General features: G+C 34.3%; 1 protein-coding gene across 1 annotated transcript in view; it reads left to right on the top strand.

Moving 5' to 3' along the window:
- The window catches only part of LOC129219651 (C2 domain-containing protein 5-like), a 155,925-nt gene that overhangs the window by 19,381 nt on the left and 117,037 nt on the right, over positions 1-19,507 (top strand). Inside the window, exons 6-8 of the mRNA XM_054853925.1 lie at positions 2,459-2,554; positions 3,573-3,728; positions 6,589-6,649. Coding sequence (XP_054709900.1) covers positions 2,459-2,554; positions 3,573-3,728; positions 6,589-6,649 — 313 coding nt within the window. The remainder of the gene's footprint in view (positions 1-2,458; positions 2,555-3,572; positions 3,729-6,588; positions 6,650-19,507) is intronic.

Here is a 19,507-nt window from a genome sequence, read left to right as displayed (position 1 = left end):
TGAACACTGACGCATGTCTCTTCTTTTAGAACACTTTGAAACACAGGTTTTTTGGACACTTTTACAGTACTTATGTACCACCCCTTTAATTTTACCAGTAGTTTTTGCTGTTAGTTTTACAGCAATATTGTGGGGCAGTTGTCAGTTATCACTGGCAATGGACTTCCTTCGACCAGGATGGTCATACTTTTCCCCGGCATTCTCGACACCAACCGACAGTGGTTCATTGCAATAAAATTCTACTATTACATTGAGAGATTCTATTGAATAGTAATTATAGATATTGAAAGTATATTTGTACAAAAGAAATCAATGGTTTCACAAGTGTGCCCAAATATGTTTCCAATTTTAAGTTTATCAAATATCCCAAGCGGGTCACATTAGGAACAAATGTGGAGCGCATTCCAGTCTTTCATTTTAATGCAGCAAATTTGGAACACATTTTAGTGCACATTTGGGTAACTGGAACACTTTTTCTGAATTCAAGTTTTCTAAATATGTTTACAATGTGTACTGAGAATTTGCAGTCTGGTGGTTGCACAATCTTACAACTTTGTATCTCGAGATGTCAGGAAGGGGTGTTCAAAGGACTCCATAGCTTCCTTCCCAAAGTTCCATTCTTTGAGGGTGAAAAATCTTTTTTTCAAATATAAAGCAATATTTAAATATCATTTAACATGTTTTATACATTTCTTCCCAAAGATTGGCCGACCCCCTCCTAAAACTTGGCATACCCCTAAGTGGTCCGCGGACCACAGTTTGGGAAGCCCTGCCTTGATGATTACAGTGATGTTATCATCGATTTTTCTGAGGGTATTCTACCAGTAATCCATTACGCACAATTTGTGTATGTGATCATATACATAGTATGTCATAATTAGTGATGTGCCGGATCGTTAAAAAAAGTAGATCCGCGGATCTGGATCCGGATCATTTGTGTCAAGATCCTTGGATACGGATAGGGATATGGATCTCAAATTTTTTTTGCCCAAATCAACTATCCAAGTGTAAAATTTTTTACGGAAGGTATTCTCGTCCCTATAATAACACTGTTTCTTCAAAAAATGTCATCTACAACTAAAATATAATAAAGACTATGATTTACTCTTTGAAGAAATCTCCGTTAAAATTGATGGAGGGTTGGAAGGAACGGGTCAGCGCAGCATTAATGCTTAAATAGAATGTGAAAAATTATTTCTAGCTTGCTCAGTAGATGTAGGATACAGGAGCAAGAATATAAAGCTGCTACTGGATAGGCTAGAAATAATTTTCGCATTTTTTTTTCAGCATAAATGCAGTGCTGACCCATTCCACCCAAATTACTTCGACCGACGAAGTAACATAGCCGGAATCACCTTTACAAACAGTAAATAGAGAATTGTCTCACTTTTTTTGAAAGATGCCGGGAAAAACCAAAATGAAGAAAAACAGAAACCCCAAAATCATTAACAAAAAGTAATGTTAAACTAAAAATTAAGAAAAAAACATGTCTCAGAGGGCCGTTGGCTTCTGAATTGATACCTTATAATTAAAATAGGGAGTAAAACCTAATTTAAACAGAATTGAAGAGTCTTCTATTCAAACATTTAAGAATTTTTAGAATAGAAAAGATCTGTTTAAGATCCGTCAAAAAAATAACGGATACGGATACAAATTTTTATTTTTCCCCGGATGTCCGCGGATATGGATACGGATATCCAGAACATTACTAATTATAATATGAATAGTGTCATTTATGAAGCTTGCGGGTATACGCTATATGTCTAAAAAATGTTTGAGAGTATACGATGTGTATGGAGTATACCCTATGGGAATACCACTGTGTACATAGGGGTCTCTCTGAGATGTCTTGATTCATTACATAATATCATTCGTGTAATGGATTGCAAATAAATGATGTTGTAGAAACATTGAAGTCTGCAATATCATTTGAAACTAATGATTTCTACCAGACATCATATGTCAAGAGGTTCAAGTTACTGTAAAGTTACCATAAATTAATCTACCATCTTTGTGATTGATAATATCAAGTCACATGATGTATTACAACCTGCCAATGAAATGAAAGTTAGGTTATTGATCAGTAAAAATCCCCTCTAAACACAAATATCATTATCTTTTTTTTTTTTTTTTCGCATTCATGAACTATGACTATTTATTTATTTGTTGTCATGTATTCAAATATTTTTTTTTAAAGGCAAACGATAGTTTGTGAAAAAAACTGAAGTGGTTTGAGAATAATAATTGGAGTTGAAGTGTAAGTGATAAATCAAAAGCATGCGCTAAAAATCTAGAAACAGAAAAATAAATAAATTTCTATTCTTAAGTTATTTCAATAATATTGAATTTGAATAACCTTAGAAAACCTTTAAACTGTTTGATTCCAAGGATATAATTTTTAATGTTATAGGATTAAAGTGATATTTGTTATGTTTAATAATGAGAGTAATTTTTGTAGGAATCCGTGGAGAAATCAATGTTATGGTGCGAGTGCATCTATTCAGTGATTCCAACAAGTACAGAGAGTCTTCCTGTGGAGTGCAGTTCTTTTACAGTACGTATCAGTGGTCCCTTTTTCAAAAAGACTTTTTGAGCTCAGGTGACTGTGAAATTATAGATATTAAAGTGATCTTTCACCCTTTTTTGAGTTGAAATGATTGCTGGAAATTCAGAGCTACCAACTTGTATGATTCTTCTGTGCAATGTAAGACTTTTGATTAGATTGTTGAGAAAATTGCTCATTTTGCCTGATTTTTGATTGCTTCATACATTTCTTGACACATTTGACAAACATAAAAATCTATGGTTTCCATAGTTTTTCTTTTTTTTTTGTTATGTTTGGATGATTTTATTCATTTAAAAGAAACCTTGTCACTGATGTACAAGCCTTTATATATGTTGTGCATATAAATCAATATAAGTACAAATTTAACTTATTAGTCATCACTAGAATGAAGTTTTTTTTAATCTACGGAACCTAACCCCTATTTTAACATTACCATTAAGTCTTAATTTATGCAGTTTTGATTTGTGTGGCATTTCTGTGGAACCTAACTCTCGCATAATACGAGGGTCTACTGTATTTAAACATATATAGGCATTGTTTTTGCTTGTTTTTCGTTACAGTATGCAAGGAACAACATACCCATGTTTTGGAAAAATTGAAATGACTGCTCATACATATTATTAGAAAATGTAGAGGCTGGAGTTTTGAAACCTGCCAATTGTCTCTGTTGTTTCTCAGTAATTTATCAGTTTCATATGAGGCATGGCCCTCAGGTTAAGAAAGTTGGGCATGACTGTATTTACATACATATGGACTAATTTTTGTTGCTTTTTGATACAATATGCATGCATGGAGGATGTATTCTTGCCTCCCATGGAAATATTGGAAGTTGTGGGTCTGGATTCCTTATAAAAAGTATATGCTTTTTTTTTTTGTGTGTGTGTGTGCAATTTTTTTTTAAATGTTGAATAAAATATTAGCTTGTGTCTGCTGTTGAAAACACACAAACACACACACACAAAAAAAAATCTAGTCATGAAATCGTGACCTTTTTTATATCTTTCAGGTAGTACCATACCCTGGGGATTCAAGGCCCAGGCGATCCTTGGATTTGTGGAGGAGTTGGTAGTCAATGACGATCCAGAGTACCAATGGATTGACAAGATCCGCACTCCCAGGGCATCCAACGAAGCTAGGCAGACTCTCTTCTCCAAGCTGTCTGGTAACCATTTTTGTTTTGTTCTCCTTATGGAAAGGATTATAAAAATAATTTTTTGAATGCTTTTTAAAATGTTTTTTTTTTTCAATTCAAAGTTTCAAACACTCTAAGTGTTAAAAATCAAAATAGTATGCATTCTTGTTTCCCTGCCATCTTCCATTTAGAAAGCTAGTTTTTTATTTAATAAATCACTGTACTGCCATGCTAAGCACAAAAGTTGTATGTATTTGCACTTTGTTATAAAAATTGAGTTACAGGCACCAGGTGTAGGACCAAAGGACCAAATGACGGTCCTGACCAAATGACGGAATTTGGTCTGATGGAGTCAGACCAAATCGATGAAGCCATTGACCCTTATGAAATCTGACACTAGCAGTGGACTGTCGAATATGTCGTTCCAGTTCAATCCCAGGCAGCTCAAGATATGCTGTGGTGATGCCTGGTCTTGTTGGCATTTAGGGCAGATGGGGAACCTTTTGGCGCTTCCAGAGAAAGTGAGACTTTTCAGATGTCCACTGGCGAGGCGAGACAGAATGGTGTTAGTCTGCCTATCACAGGGAAAGGCAAGAGATTGTCCTGGCCTTTTGCCTTTGTACTAATTGTGAGATGGAGGTATTAACCATTTTTCTTTATTATTGGCTTTTTGCTTGGAGAACAGTTTCTAGATAGGTGAGCTCCAAGGTGGTGGTTCTTTGTAACATATTTCATCAAAATCCAATGTTTTATTATCATCGTGGAAGAAGAGTTTTTTTTTTTTTTTAAATTCTGAAGAAGTTGCATTAGAATCAAATACATGGAGCTTTAGTCTGCAGTATCTCATTTTGAACTCGACTGCAGATGTGACTTTTGTGCTTAGCATGGCAGTGTAGTCATTTTCAGCTTTCGTATATTTCACTTCTCTAAAATGAATTTCACTCCACTGAAAAATTTGATGAGAATTTTCATGCCTTGACAGAAATCTAGCAGTATCTCTGTTTCTACTTGTATTACAGCTCTGCATGCTGTACTTACAGCAGCCTGCATGCTGCAGGCAGCTTCTCACATTACTCCCTTGTTTTGACTGCCTTACACAGTGCCCCCTTACATCTTCATGTGGCATATCCAAACATGCAGTGTACTGCAAATGTTTTTATGCTTGTTCTCCCCTAGCCTCCTTAAAATGTGTTCAGATATTTCTTGATCACCCTGTTTATGTTAGTCATTAAAGTAGACGTGTTTTGTGTTTTAAGAACTAATATATTTTGGAATGATTCTAATATGTAACTACTTGAACACATTGAAAGCATTCATGAAATGTTCAATACAATGCTTGAAACACACAACACCATAAGCCTGTGACAGTGGTTGAAAAAAGTGCACTACAAGTAGTGCTGCTATGCAGCATCTGAAATTTGTAGTTTTTTCTATTGTAGTGCACTACTTTTTTTAAAAAGCAGAGTAGTGAGCAAAAAAGTAGAGTAGTAGCAATACAAAAAAATGGTATTTTGTTGCTACTATTTTTTTTATTATCATTTTGGAAACTATTTTTAAATAAAGTTTGAAAAAAGGTAAATCAAGTCAAACAAATCTAACTGGTGCATATGTTACGCAAGTACATTAGCGGAAACAATGAAAAATAAGTATCATAAAAAAATGAGCTGACCTCAGACTGACGCCTCACATTCTATTTGACACCATTAGTTTTTCCTCGCAATTTTCATATTTTGCCGATATTTGCATTGAACAGATCTGGGCTTAGGAGGAAAAGAATAAGTGATTAACTGCCAATTTTGTAACACCATTGTTTTCTCGCTGCGGAGAATGTCTTCCTGATGAACATTTAGAATTCATTGGACTATTCTACCATGGGCAGGTAAAGGGCAGTAACTGCAAATTTTTCATTTTTAATTCTTTTGCATTTTTGGCATCTATTATATGTTAGCTTTATCGTACAAACTTGTTTCTTTGTTTTCCGCTGGGAAAAAAGCGCGAAAAAATATCTAATTAAGCCTTTTCCCCATTGTTTCTGTTGAATACCAAACACATTTTTTTCAAATATCTCAAAAACTCAATTCTGCAGATACTGCCGTTTACTTTCCCACAGCAGTATTGTTCCAATATTCACCAAATATGGAAACAACATTAAATGTTATAGAAGAGGATGATATTGAACTGCCCTGGCCGACTTACTTTAAACATTAGAGTGCTATAGAAAAGCATAAAGATAGAAATTTTTGCATTTCATGCAAAATTAGCCCGCTAAGCAAAAACTACTGTAATGAAAATTAAAGTTTTTCTCTTCTGTTTGGAAGATGGTTTTCATCATCTAATCAATGTTATGTATCTAATTTAAACCAAATTATGGCTGCTTCTATTTATATTTTCAAACTGCTGAGTTGCACTTCTTGAACTAAATATTCGCTGGCAAGGAAGAATTAAAATTTGGAAAGTTGAATTCTTTCCAGGTTTTAATCCTTTCTTGCAGAAAATATTCGTTGAGATTGTAAAAAAATGGTTCAGAATGAAAAATTGGCTCAAAAAAGGAGGGGGGGGGGAGAAAGAATAGATAGTTCTTTGACATATTCCATGTAATATTCCGGTAAGTTATTAAACTAAACTACTTTTCGAAGGTTTTCGTTTAATCCTCAGATGGTCTGTCTGTAAGCTTTTTATTTTTATTTTTTAAAAAGTTGCAAGGTAGCAACTACATTTCAAAAATAAGTCACTACCTTGCAAAAATGAGTCACTATATTTAAAAAATAATATTGATAATTATAGTTAGTTACATTTGTAATAAAGTAGTTGTTGTTCGCTGTAAATTAAATGTTTTTTCTGACCACTGCTCTGAGGTATGATTGAATGCTGAATGAAAACAATTTTTCAGGTGAAGTACAAAGAAAAATTGGACTCAAAGCTCTGGAACTCGGAGGCAATGCTGTGATAGGGTATGTTACTATCTTTTTTGCAATAACTGAGTTAAATTAAAGTTACTAATACAGTAGGACTTTGGTTATCCAAAATGTTTTTAACGAAAACGTCATATAACAGGCATTGATTTACCTTATGTTTAGTTTTTTATTTATTTATTTTTTGGTTAGCAATATCACTTCATGGTCACCAGAGGTGGGAATTCCTATTGTTGTCACCAAATTATCTGAGCATTTCTTTCACTGTTGTTTTTTTTTTAATCAAATCCACCGGCAAATTTTTGAAAAAATAAACTAACTTCAGTTTATGAGTTGTGAAATGATATTAAATTAAAATTATTTTTATTAAACTTCACATTTACATTTAAAATTAATGAAAAAAAATAGAAAAAAATATTTAACTGCATTATTAAATTCATAAAAAGATGAATGTTTGCTATATTATCTTTAGTATTTATTTTTCAAATTTAGTATTTATACTTACATTAATACAGGGTGAGTTTGATCAAATCTGCCATACAAAAGGGAGTGATAGAAGAGCCCAAGCGGAGCATAGAATCACTCATTATCGTGTCCAATCATTAACCGTAACCCAGTTATGGTAGATATAAAGAAAATGAGTAAAAAAACAAAATTTTGAGAAAATGACCAATTTCTGAGATTGCTGTAGGACCTATACACAAAATAAGTAGATATTTGGAAAAAGCAGACTAAATCCTACAAAATGACACTTTTCCCATCAAGATAGTTGCATTTTACAAGAGCTACAAGCTTTGAAACATTGGACACACTCAGAATTGAAATGGTGCCAAAATTTTCAATCTACATTTTCAAAAACAACCGTATGAGCTACAATCGGGCAAATCTATCAAAAACTGGCTGATTTCACTGAATTCCAGATGATACAACAACAAATCATATTGGCTTTAAGTTCAGCATAAATTCAGGCTTCTGTTTGAAACAATGTAAAAATCTGCATTCGTTGGAAAAGGAAAACCAGCGAAAAGTTCTAACTTTTCTATTTTAAATTTTCTGGTTCATGTAAGCATGTTGCTTTTTCTGTTTAAGAAAATTATATTTTTATATCACAATAATAGTTTTATCATTTGATTAAGGGAAAAAAACCATGATATAACAAAAAGTAGAAATAAAAGAAGTATTAATTTCCCGTGCTTTTCACAAAGGAAAAATCAATAATAAAAAAGTTACATAACGTCAATAAATACATTTAATCAATCAGTACATTTATAATAGTTGCTGAAATTGGTCTCCACCACACCTGATTCTTGCCCTTGCTTTTTTGCGAACGGAAACAACAGTTGCTCTAAGTGAAATTTCATTTCTTAGTCTTACTACTGTTCCGTCAAGCCAGTTGCTCAGTTCCTGCAAACTGACTACTTCTGTTTTGAAAACTTCTTTTCTTAAGAATCTTCAAATAAAAAAGTCCACTGAAGTCAGGTCTGGTGTTCTAGGTGGCGAAGCAATGAGGCCCCTACAACCAATTCATTGGGGACACTCTTCAGTCAGAAGAAAATCCCGAACGGCATTTGAAAATGAGCAGGGTTACAATCGTATTGAAAAATGATTTCCGCTCTCTTTGAACCAGGATAGGAGCCAGAATCACAGTTCAGCCGATATCGAGGAGTATGTGCTAGACCGAGAAGTGAAATACCCATGTTTGAGTTCACGCACGATTGCTATAGAAGGTGGACTTTCACAAAGTAAAGTTATGAAAACTGCAAAAAAACAAGTATCACCCTTACCATTTCACACTAGTACAAGAATTGTGCAATTCAAATTTAGAAAAGCGGGAAACTTTTTACAGATGTGGACAGATGAGTTGTTGTTCACTAGATGGGGCATCATGGATTTGCAAAACTGTCATCAGCATGCTGAACATAAGCATTTTTTAACCCGAAGCTCATCGTTCCAAACTGGATTCAGCTTAAATGTTTGGTTTCGCGTAATCAGAGATCATTTGATTGGTCTGTATGCGTTTCGAAGTAGCCTAACAGTAAACATATTTAGAGTTTATTGAACATTATTTGCCCGGCTTACTTGATGCTATTACTGCTGACTGAAATAGCAAAAATCATTTTCCAACATGATGGAGCCCCTACGCATTCTCCAGGGTGGCGACAGATCAAGGAAATCAGGGAGATCAGGGAAAAGTCAGGGAACTTTATTAATCAGGGAAAAGTCAGAGAACTTTATTAATCAGGGAAAGTCAGGGAAATATCAAGGAATTTTGAAAAAATAACAAAAATCAGGGAAAATTGATTTTATGAAGGAAAAATTTTTTTTTTGCTTTATAAAATTAAGTAATTTAAGTATTCCCTACGCATTTTCCGCCAATTATCTGCTCAAAAAAAAAAGTAAAACTTATGAGGTGCGATTATACACTGCCGCATATTTCTGCATCTTTTTTCTAAACCTCAAAGTATTGAATAGAATCTTACTTATTAACCACAGGATGAACTTCCTAAGATTGCTTCTGTGTCTGTTAGGTTGTTTATTTTACCTAGCTTGAAATTTCCTTTTATGCTTTCAATGCTACGTAAAATAAACAACTGAACGGGCAAAGAAAAAGCCTTCATTAATGCCTTAGCTCCTTTGCCTTTATTCCATTGTCTCGAAGTAATTAGCGTACCGTAATCACGATTTCAAGAAGAAACCTTTGGTTTTTGAATTAATACTATAGAAGCTTAAAAGTTATTACTTCTTCGCGTTTTTAATTTAATTGCTAAAATTGAACTTTCAATAAAAAAACTTTGTTTTTTGCCGTTATACTATTTGTTGTCACTGCAGATTATAAGGGTTTTCTTTTCTTCAGACTTAAGTGATTCTTTAATTTTATAACCAAGTTGTATTCTTCTTTTATATATTTTGAAATTAACTAATTGCTTTTTTTTCTTTTTTTTTCTTGCATTTCAAAGTTTGTTACAAATGCAATCTAAGATTTTTTTTTCGTTACTTCCTGAAATCATTTGAAATACTTGTGTACTTAAGTAAATATCTTTATTTTTTTATTGTTAAAATGCTGTATTCATTCATTAAAACCTATGTTCTTGATTAGAGAAAAGCTCCCTATGAATGGATGTCAAATAGTTTCATCTGTTTTGCATAAATATGTCAATTAGTTATATAAAAATAACTACATCACTTCTATTCTTTCACTATTACTTGCTATTCTTGCAACAATTATTATACTGTTTGAAAACTTAGTTCAAAATAATTTCAATCACTTTTTAGTTCTATCATATATACACATATGTTTTTAAGAGTAATTTTAATAGTTTCTTAAAATTCTTATGCTAAGTGGTTTCTGGAAGTAAAGTTTTTTTTTTTTTAATTTTCTATAATCATTCCATGTAGAAAAATTTAATATACTGTTAGTTTTGTAGGTTTTTTCCCCCCGAAAAAATTGACTTGATACGTTTTTTGTAACCATTTTATTAAAAAAGTAGCATCTTTTTAAAATATATCTTTAATTCAACAACTTTGCACAACTTAAAACGTTTAAAATACTGCATTTTATACAAACATACAATGGATTTCAAGTAGAGCAAAGAAAGCAAACCATTATCATTGGTAACGTAAATCAGGGAAATTTGGTGAACTTAATCAGGGAAATCAGGGAAAAGTCAGGGAACTTTTTTTCACAGTTCCTGTCGCCACCCTGCCTCCAAATGCTGTTTGGGATTTTCTGACTGAAGAGTATCCCCAATGGATTGGTCGTAGGGGCCTCATCCTTTGGCCACCTAGACCACCAGACCTGACTCCAGTGGACTTCTTTATTTGGAGACTATTAAAACAGGAAGTTTACAAAACAAAAATATCCAGTTTGCAGGAACTGAGCAACCGACTCGACGGAACAGTAGTAAAACTAAGAAATGATATTTCACTTAGAGCAACAGTTGTTTCCATTCCCAAAAAGGCAAGGGCATGTATCAGGTGTGGCAGCAATCAATTTCAGCATCTATTGTAAATGTTTAAGATTGATTAAGTGTACTCTAATCAATCTTACAATCAGTACTTAAGTGTACTTTTATTATTGATGTTATGTAACTTTTTATTATTGATTTTTCTTTGTGTAAAGCTCGTGAAAGTAATTCTTTTTTTTTCTACTAATTGTTATATCTTGTGTTTTTTCCCTTAATAAAATGCTAAAGCTATTATTTTAGTATAAAAATATCATTTTCTTAAACAAAGAAAGCAACATGCTTACGTAAAACAGAAAAGTGCAACTCTTTGCTGGTTTTCCTTTTCCAACGAATGCAAATTTTTACGCTGTCTCAAACAAAAGCCTGAATTTCTGTTGAACTTAAAGCCCAATATGACTTGTTGTTGTATCATCTGAAAGCTAGTGAAATGGGTCAGTTTTTGGTAGATTTGCCCGATGGTAGCTCATACGGTTGTTTTTGAAAATGTCGATTGAAAATTTTGGCACCATTTCAATTCTGAGTGTGTCCAATGTTTCAAAGCTTGTAACTTGTTGTAAAATGCAACTATCTTGATGGGAAAAGTGTCATTTTGTAGTATTTAATCTGTTCTTTCAGAATATGTACTTATTTTGTGTATAAGTCCTACAGCAATCTCAGAAATCACTCTTTTTCACAAAATTTTGTTTTTTACTCATATTCCTTATATCTTCCATAACTCGGTTACGGTTAAGGATTGGACACGATAATGGGTGGTTCCATGCTCCGTTTGGGCTCTTCTATCACCCCCTTTTGTGTGACAGATTCGATCAAACTCACCCTGTATAGCTCAAAACATCACATGTATTTTTAACTTTTCAACTAGTGTATTTTACACATTAAAAATCAAAAGTAAAACTCAAAAAGTTTGCCAAACCCGTGTCCATGATTTGTTTCTTCATAAGAATTTATTATCATGTGGGCAATCAGGGGTGGCAAGTAGGGAGGTGGAGAGGAGGCGGTAGCACCCCCAAGTTTTTCAAGAAGAATGATAAAAAATGAGAAAATTCAATTTACGTAAATCGCAAATCAATGTTCAAGAAAAACAATCTTGTTTGTACTCCGTAATGGTTGATAAAATTCGACACATTTTGAGACGGAGCAAGTGTTTTCCATTTTTTAAATTATTAGAAAATCAAGCCTTTACCGGCCTTTTCAGAACAGAAAAAACTGAAGAATCATGGTTGATTTTATCTAGACTTAATTTCCTCATGTAGGCTAAATATCTCGTTCTTGTGTGCTCTGTGTATTGATGGTTATGAGAGGCCCGTCCACTCGTGCAGTGGTGTGGCTGCATGATTTTCACATGAAAATGCCTTGGTTTTTAAATTGATTGTTACGCTCATATTTTAAGTGTGTCTATTTAATGAATATTCATTACTTTCTTCTGTTAGAAAAGCATTTCAGCTGCTCAATGCATAGTATGCTTTCATACATTCTTACTGGCAAAAGCTCAGGAGTTAAATCAAATTTGATAGATCAGCTACTATGAAAGGCTACACTATAGTAAGTTAGGCAACAAATCAATAACACGTTTAAAATATTTGTTTAATTCATTTCTTTCTTAGATTAGATAACAAATTTATTTATTTTCAAATACATGCAATGCAATTATTGCACAGATGAAATTAAATTTAACAGTTGGTTTTGATGTTTACAAATAAGTAAAAATCCACTTACTTATTATATGTATTCAAGTAATTTATACAATGTCCAATGACTTATATCAAATAGGGGAGACCAGGGCAGGTTTTCCAGCTTTTTTTGTTTTATTTTTTAAAAATTTTTTATTTAAACATTTTGTTAAGTTTTGATTATGCCTTGAATTCTTGTACTTTAGGCTAAATATTAACATTACTAAAATATAAAAAAATTTAAAAAAACTTCAAATAAATAAATATATATTTGTTACCATGTCACATTGGAAAACCAACCCCGTAGCCGGGGCATGTTTTCTAACATATAAAATTGGGTCGGGGCAAGTTTTCCAATTAGTTTAAATTGTCTATAATAATGGTAAAATAAACATGGAGTGTAACGTAAAATTTATATTCTAACTCATTGGTAAGTACAATGGGTACATTCTTAATAATTTATTACATTAAAATGTAACATTACATTATAAAAATATAATCAAAGTTAGTCAGAGTCATCTTCCATATTACTGTGACAGTTAATGCAAACAAAAAAACGAAGTCTTCTTTTTGACGCACGCTAGGTGAGCCCATTTCTTGCAATGAATAACACTGGATCCACTTTTCTTTTGACTTTGAGTTAGACCTATAAACATACAGTAAAAAGAGATTGTCGCAAAGGATATTGTGTACTATATCTAATAAATTATTGATGGTTTATTGTAAGAAGTCTACTTACACTCCATATTTTGCCAAATCCGAATTGTAGTTCTGGTATAGGGGACAAGCCTTCAGTTGAGGCCATTTCAACTGCAGGAACTCGTGCTGACTGTATATCAACATGTGCCATTTGGGTTGTAGAAACTTCGGCTTGAGGTACTTCGACCTGTGGCATTCCGACTTGAGGGCCATCAGCTTGAGGGACTTCGGCTTGTGGTAATTCGGTTTGAGGCACTTTGGCTTGTGGTAATTCGGTTTGAGGCACTTCGGCTTGTGGAACTTCGGCGTGAGGCACCTCAACTTGAGGTTCTTCAGTTGAAGCCAACTGAACATTAATGATCTTGTGGCGGTAGTTATTTAATGTCCTCGTATTTATATTAAATTCTATAGAAGCTTTCCTAACACTACATCCGTTTCTTATTGCTGCAAGCGCTGCATTTATTTGCGCTTGCATGTAGTTCCCTCGGTCTGACTTCTTACGGTAATTGTGCACCATTTTCAGTCCATCTGATATATCACATTGGAGAATGAAAATTCAGTTTCAGATATGACTTGATACTATTAAAAAAAAAAAAAATCAGATCATTTAAGTAGTTATCCAAAATTTAATTTTAAATATTTATAATTGTGGTTTTATGCAGTAATTATAAACTGTATTGGCTAAAAATATAAAGTTAAACGGTAAAATTAAAAAAAAAACCCATAAAAAACATTTATGGAGAACCCGGGACACATTTTCCAATTAGAAAATGTGCCCCGTATTGAATTGGAATACGTGCCCCAACGCCATATTTGATATTTTTTGTAATATTTGACTATGAAAATTAAAAATATTTGCCAAAGCAATTACGCCATCAGAACCGTAATGAAATATAGTTTAAAGTTAGGTCCCGACAATGAAATAAAAACAATATCATACATGTTTTTTTTAATGAAAAGTAAATGCTTGCAAAGTTACTCACCAGAAGAAAAACCGCAAAAGTTAATGTCTCATCAAGACAAAGCCAGCTGATGACCTGAGGATCACGTGGAAGGTGTGCGCAGTGCTGTAGTTTCACACTGTTCGGTAAGCGTCGCTTCCTAGCGAAAAACGCTTAAACTATGGCGCGTTGGAATACGTGCCCCTATAGAATATCTGCCCCGGTCTCCCCTAATCATCAAATAAAAAGAAATAAGAATATAGATAAAATTTTAGAGAATCAAAAGCACAAAAGTTGAAAATGTGTGCTCTTTAAAAATACATATTGTTGTATGCTCTTTAAAAATACATACCAATTTTGAAAAAAATCTCGTATCAACAAATACCTTTTTGGGGGGCTCCTTAACTATACAATCTCTCCCCCATATCATGATTACTAGCTGTTAGCCAATATGAGTTTTGTTCTGTACTAAGCTAATTCATATTTAAAAAGCTCGACCCCCCGAGTGAAATGCTGAAATGCTGCCCCTGTGGGAAATGGAGACAAAAACATTTTAAATTTGTTATTTTACCTTGAATATTATTTTTTTTTTATTTATGCAAAGGATCAATCATTCGAAAGTTTAAAAAATGAAAATAGTTCACATCTTTTCTTTCGCTGCCATCTTCCACCTCATCCTTGGGAAATTAGTTTTTTTTTTCAAGGGATTGATTGTTATTATGATCTTTACTTTGTTCATAAATTTAACTCCTGAAAAATGCATTTCACTCATGTAAAAAATTTCAAGGAATACTTTCATGTCTTGAAAAAAAAGCAAAAAAAAAAAAAATCTCTTCCTGTGGTAATTATTTTTTAAGCTTGTTAAATCTAGAGTCAGAGCTTCTTCAGTCTCTTGCTAGCAATTTTAAAGTACAACTGAGCTCTCCCAATAGGCCAGAGTTAATACAAAACCACGGCTAAAATGATTAAGTTTGGTTTGTTATTTAATACATTTGATTTGCTGTTTTACCTTATGCATTAAACTGCATTAAAATGAAAGGTTCAGCTGAGACAAACTAAAATTTCTAGCTTCTGCAATAAAAAATTTTGGGATTGAATACTGTCAGTTTTTTAATCAGATTGTCACCATTTTATTTAATTATAAAAATCAATTCATGTGTTGAGAATAGTAGCATGCTTCGGATAATTTTGAATAGAGAATTAAGTCCTTGCATTTGTTAACCTGTGGACATTTCGATTTGCTTGGAGATATAATTATTCATCTTTCTCTGTGCATTATCACCTGTCTCTCTATTTTTGGTTATCACCTTTCTTTTCCAAAAATGTGAAATTTTTAGAAGTTAGAATTTTCTGAATGTAGTAGTAATTACTCATAGTATACAATATGTATATTAGTAATATTTAATAATTATAATTTTTTTTAATATATAAATAATTATTTCTTTATTTTTGCACTCCACTTATTCAAGGTTGAAAATGGTTGACAGAGCAATCCGCTGCCTCTCTTTAGCTTTACAATTTTTCTTTAGCTTCTTTTCTGTCATTGAGGATGCTTTTCGTATACCGTTTTCAAGTTTCCGCGGCTAGTTTCAAAAGAAAGTTAGGTCTTACCAATTGAAGATTTGCCTTTAAATTGTAGATCGGGTTATCAGCTTGAGTTTGATATGGCATGCCAAGAGTTTAAAGTATCATACTTTTGTAGTATAAAACATTTTTTTGTTTAATGTCACTTAATACCATTTAAATAAATCAGAGTAACATCTAATTAAGTAATAATTGTTATCTAAATTAGGTTAAGTTTTGTATGTGTGTGTGTGTTTAAGAAATGTTAAACGAGTTAGTGTATCGAACCCTATTTGGCGCATAATATGTTTCCTGATATGTAAATGGATTTTTAGTAGTTTTGGATGCACATCACTCACAGGAAGATGTCAAAATCGAACGGTTTTCTCATTAAGCCTGATTGCTATATCTTAGAAATAATGTAGGAGGTGGCACAAAAATGTGCATATAGGGGCACCTTTTTCAACAAGTTTAGCTGCCACTCTTATAACCTTCTCTTAGCCTGCTTATCAACATATTTTGGATTTTACCAGTAGTATGCAGATCCACTTCTCTCTGGCTTTCAGCTAGAGTTTTTGCTAGTTTCTATCCAGAATGCAATTTGCAGTTTACGAATTTGTTTACGTTAATAAGTAAAACCCTTTCCGAGATACCATAACTTTTAACATGTGTAAAGATTTTTTTTCGCCAATTCTACATTGTTAGGAGAAGATCATGGAGCAGAAAGGAGTTGCCTGTGATGTCACACAGAGCAGGGAATGAATTAAGATTTGTTGTTTACAAGAGCTAGTTAGTGTAATGTTCTGAACAGTATCTTCGTCTAGTATTTTTTTAAATGTTAGCGAGTTTATATTATTTTTCCTTTCCCTTTGGAAAGCAATGAAACCATATTGTAGTTTATAATTGTGTGCTAATTTGAAGAGGAAATTTTCAAAATATGGTTGACTCCAGATACAACGCAATTCGACTAACACGAAATGGCTATAACGCGAGATTTTCACGAGTCAAATGTTAGAGGTAACACGAATTTCTCGCTCACAACGTAAAAATTTTCGGCAGAATAACTTATAAACAGAAAGATAAATTAATCACTCTTTTTTGTTCACCTTTTTCTTCTGAAGAGTTTCCTGGTGCTCATGCGGTGTCAGGGGTGTTGGCCCTCATGGAAGACCAACGGATGTGGAATGGTAATATTCGGGAGAAATGAGCAATGGAAACTGAATTTCAATTTAAATAACATTTTAATTCAAAACATGTGTAAAATGTAAATAGGCAAAAACAATCAAACATTTATAAAAAACACACCCCCTATTAACAATTCAAATGGAATAATACCCCCCCCCCCCCCAAACAAACAAATACCACAGAGAAATATCACAAGATTCAGTTACTTAAAAAAACCATCAGTTCTAAAACGTTCCTAATATTTTTAAAAGTTTACCCTATGCTATGCCACAATGATGGTAGCTGTCCAGAAAAACTATTTAAAAGTTCATACCACTGGAAGTCCATACTTTAAACTTGGCACACATAACAACGAAGGCAACATCCATCTGTGGGATGTTCAGACGAGTTGAAAACGTCCACTTGTGGACGGCAGACCAGAATCCATAGTCAATCAGTCCCAGGCACACCCTTGCCACAGTAGAGGACTCCTCACCATAAGCAGCACAGGAAATTTTTTCCCCAGCTTCAATCAAAATGGGAACCATCCACTAGCAGAGGATGCCTCTCCGTATAGTGGATTCAATCCAGTCCGACCGGTTAATCGGGTATATGCCAGACGAAACTTCCGGCCTTGTTAGGCCTAATACTTAAAAAAACGTCAACTCTTCACTTATATTCCTTAAAAAAACTCCTTGGTTACTTGTAGGGCACTGTTTTAGAACATCCTGCACTTTTAGCAGGCTATCGAATCTTGTTACTACATATCTCAAAACTTCCACGTCCTTTGCGTGGATAAATCAACCAACTGATCCCTCATGCTCAAATCAAAACACAGCGTCTGCAGAATGGAACCAAATCATAAGAGGTCGATTGATTGATTGACTTTCTATTTAAACTATGTCTGTTATCCCCAAGCAGTGACGTGATATTGTCAAAATTTACATCTGTTGCATCTCAAAGCAACTCAACACAGTTAATCTTTTAACTGTTGCTATTTCTTAAATTTACTTTCTTGACTGCTACCAGCAGAAAGATCCTCAACTCTTGAGGCCCTGACGTCATGTCCGCCAATTGGCGAAATACGTGATTGACTTGTTGGGTGTTTAGTCACTGGGGATTTCAACACGCTCGCCGGGTATTTACATCTTTTAAAACCGGGAATCAATTTCTCAGGGATAGGTTTGAATTCACAGGTAAGTTTTAAACAATTTAAAATACATTCAAGCTTCTTATGAATCTCTCCAAGAACCAAAATAATGGCTTTTGCCAACAAGGGGAAGACTGATAACAATCTGATTGCGCATCATAAAAGCATCATTATCTTCATATTTTAAGTTATAAATGTTATTACTGTATCTACTGTACTGTACTCTTATAGTGCTGTATTTTATTATTTCTAAATGCTATACCTACCGTACTGTTTTATTTTATGTCTCTTTCTCCCATTGATCAATGATTTTGTGCATCATATGAATATTTTATGTTGAATAAAACAGGTTTTCAAAACACAGTAAAAGTTCACTTCTTTATGTAAGAAATGGTACTAGATAGTTAAGAAATAGTTTAAAACAGTTTAAAGGGTGTTTACAAACTCTTATGAAAATGGTCTATAGAATTCTATTAAAACATTCTATAGAAGAATTCTATTAAAACATTCTATATACACTGGTGTGCAAAAATTAAGGACGAAGTCGAAAAATTAGCATATCAGCTGAACGAAGAGGCAGAGCGGACAGAAAGACCAATCAGGAGATTAAGTAAGGTGATGTACGGTAGCACATGCGCAGATATGCAGGCAGACGTAATGGGGGAGTGTCTGAGTAGTATAAAGCATGTTGTTGGTGTAAGATCAGTATTTCTGGCAAAGAGATTGCACGCCGTATAGCAGTTAAAATCACACCGAGTTGCTGCCTCAGCGAGAAATGGCAAATAATCAATCTGTTAGACAACATCTGGATGCTTTTACCCGAGGTCGAATCATTGGGAAGTTGGAGGAATTCCGCAGTGTGACAACTGTGTCTGCAGAGTTCGGAATTGCTCACAGCATTGTTTCACGACTTTGGAGACAATTTCAAACTACAGGAACAGCTATCCGTGGGTTCAGTAGTGGTCATCCACAAGGAACCACACCCGCAGATGACCGGTATATTGTCTTACAGGCCAGAAGAAACAGACAGCGGGAGAAATCGCTAGACATACGACACAGGCGACTGGACAACCGATATCGCGTTTTACCGTGGCCAGAAGACTGCACGGTGGTGGTCTGTTTGCACGACGCCCTATACGGTGTGTACCTCTAAATGCCTGCCCATCGGGGAAGGCGTTCTCTGTGGTGCCGGGAACACCGGAATCGGAGAGACAATGAATGGGGACGAGTACTCTTTACAGATGAGAGCAGATTCAGTCTGAGTAGGGATTCTCATCGCATACTCATCTGGAGAGAGCGGGGAAGTCGCAATCATCCCTCGAACATCATTGAAAGGGACAGGTATGGAGGTCGCGGTGTTCTCGTTTGGGGAGGCATCATGCTTGGTAGTCGTACAGACTTTCACATCTTCGACACAGGTTCAGTCAACGGGACCCGTTATTGTAACGAGATTCTTCTTCCATATGTGCATCTTTTTAGAGGCGCTATGGGTCCACAGTTCCTTTTCATGGAAGACAATGCACCATGTCATCACATAATAGCTGCCGAACAGCTCTTAGAGAGTGAGGATATTGAACATATGGATTGGCCGACCCAATCTCCGGATCTTAATCCCTTCGAGCATGAATGGGATTTTCTAGGCAGACGCTTGGCAGCTCGTACCTTAACACCAGTAACGATTCGGGAGCTTCGATTGGCGCTGCAAGACGAATGGGCAGCAATGCCTCAACAACTCATTGACACCC

Source organism: Uloborus diversus, chromosome 4 (genome assembly GCF_026930045.1).
Source record: "Uloborus diversus isolate 005 chromosome 4, Udiv.v.3.1, whole genome shotgun sequence".
Lineage (NCBI taxonomy): Eukaryota > Metazoa > Arthropoda > Arachnida > Araneae > Uloboridae > Uloborus > Uloborus diversus.
The sequence above is the reverse complement of the archived record's forward strand: the minus strand, read 5'-3'. Positions and strand labels throughout refer to the sequence as shown.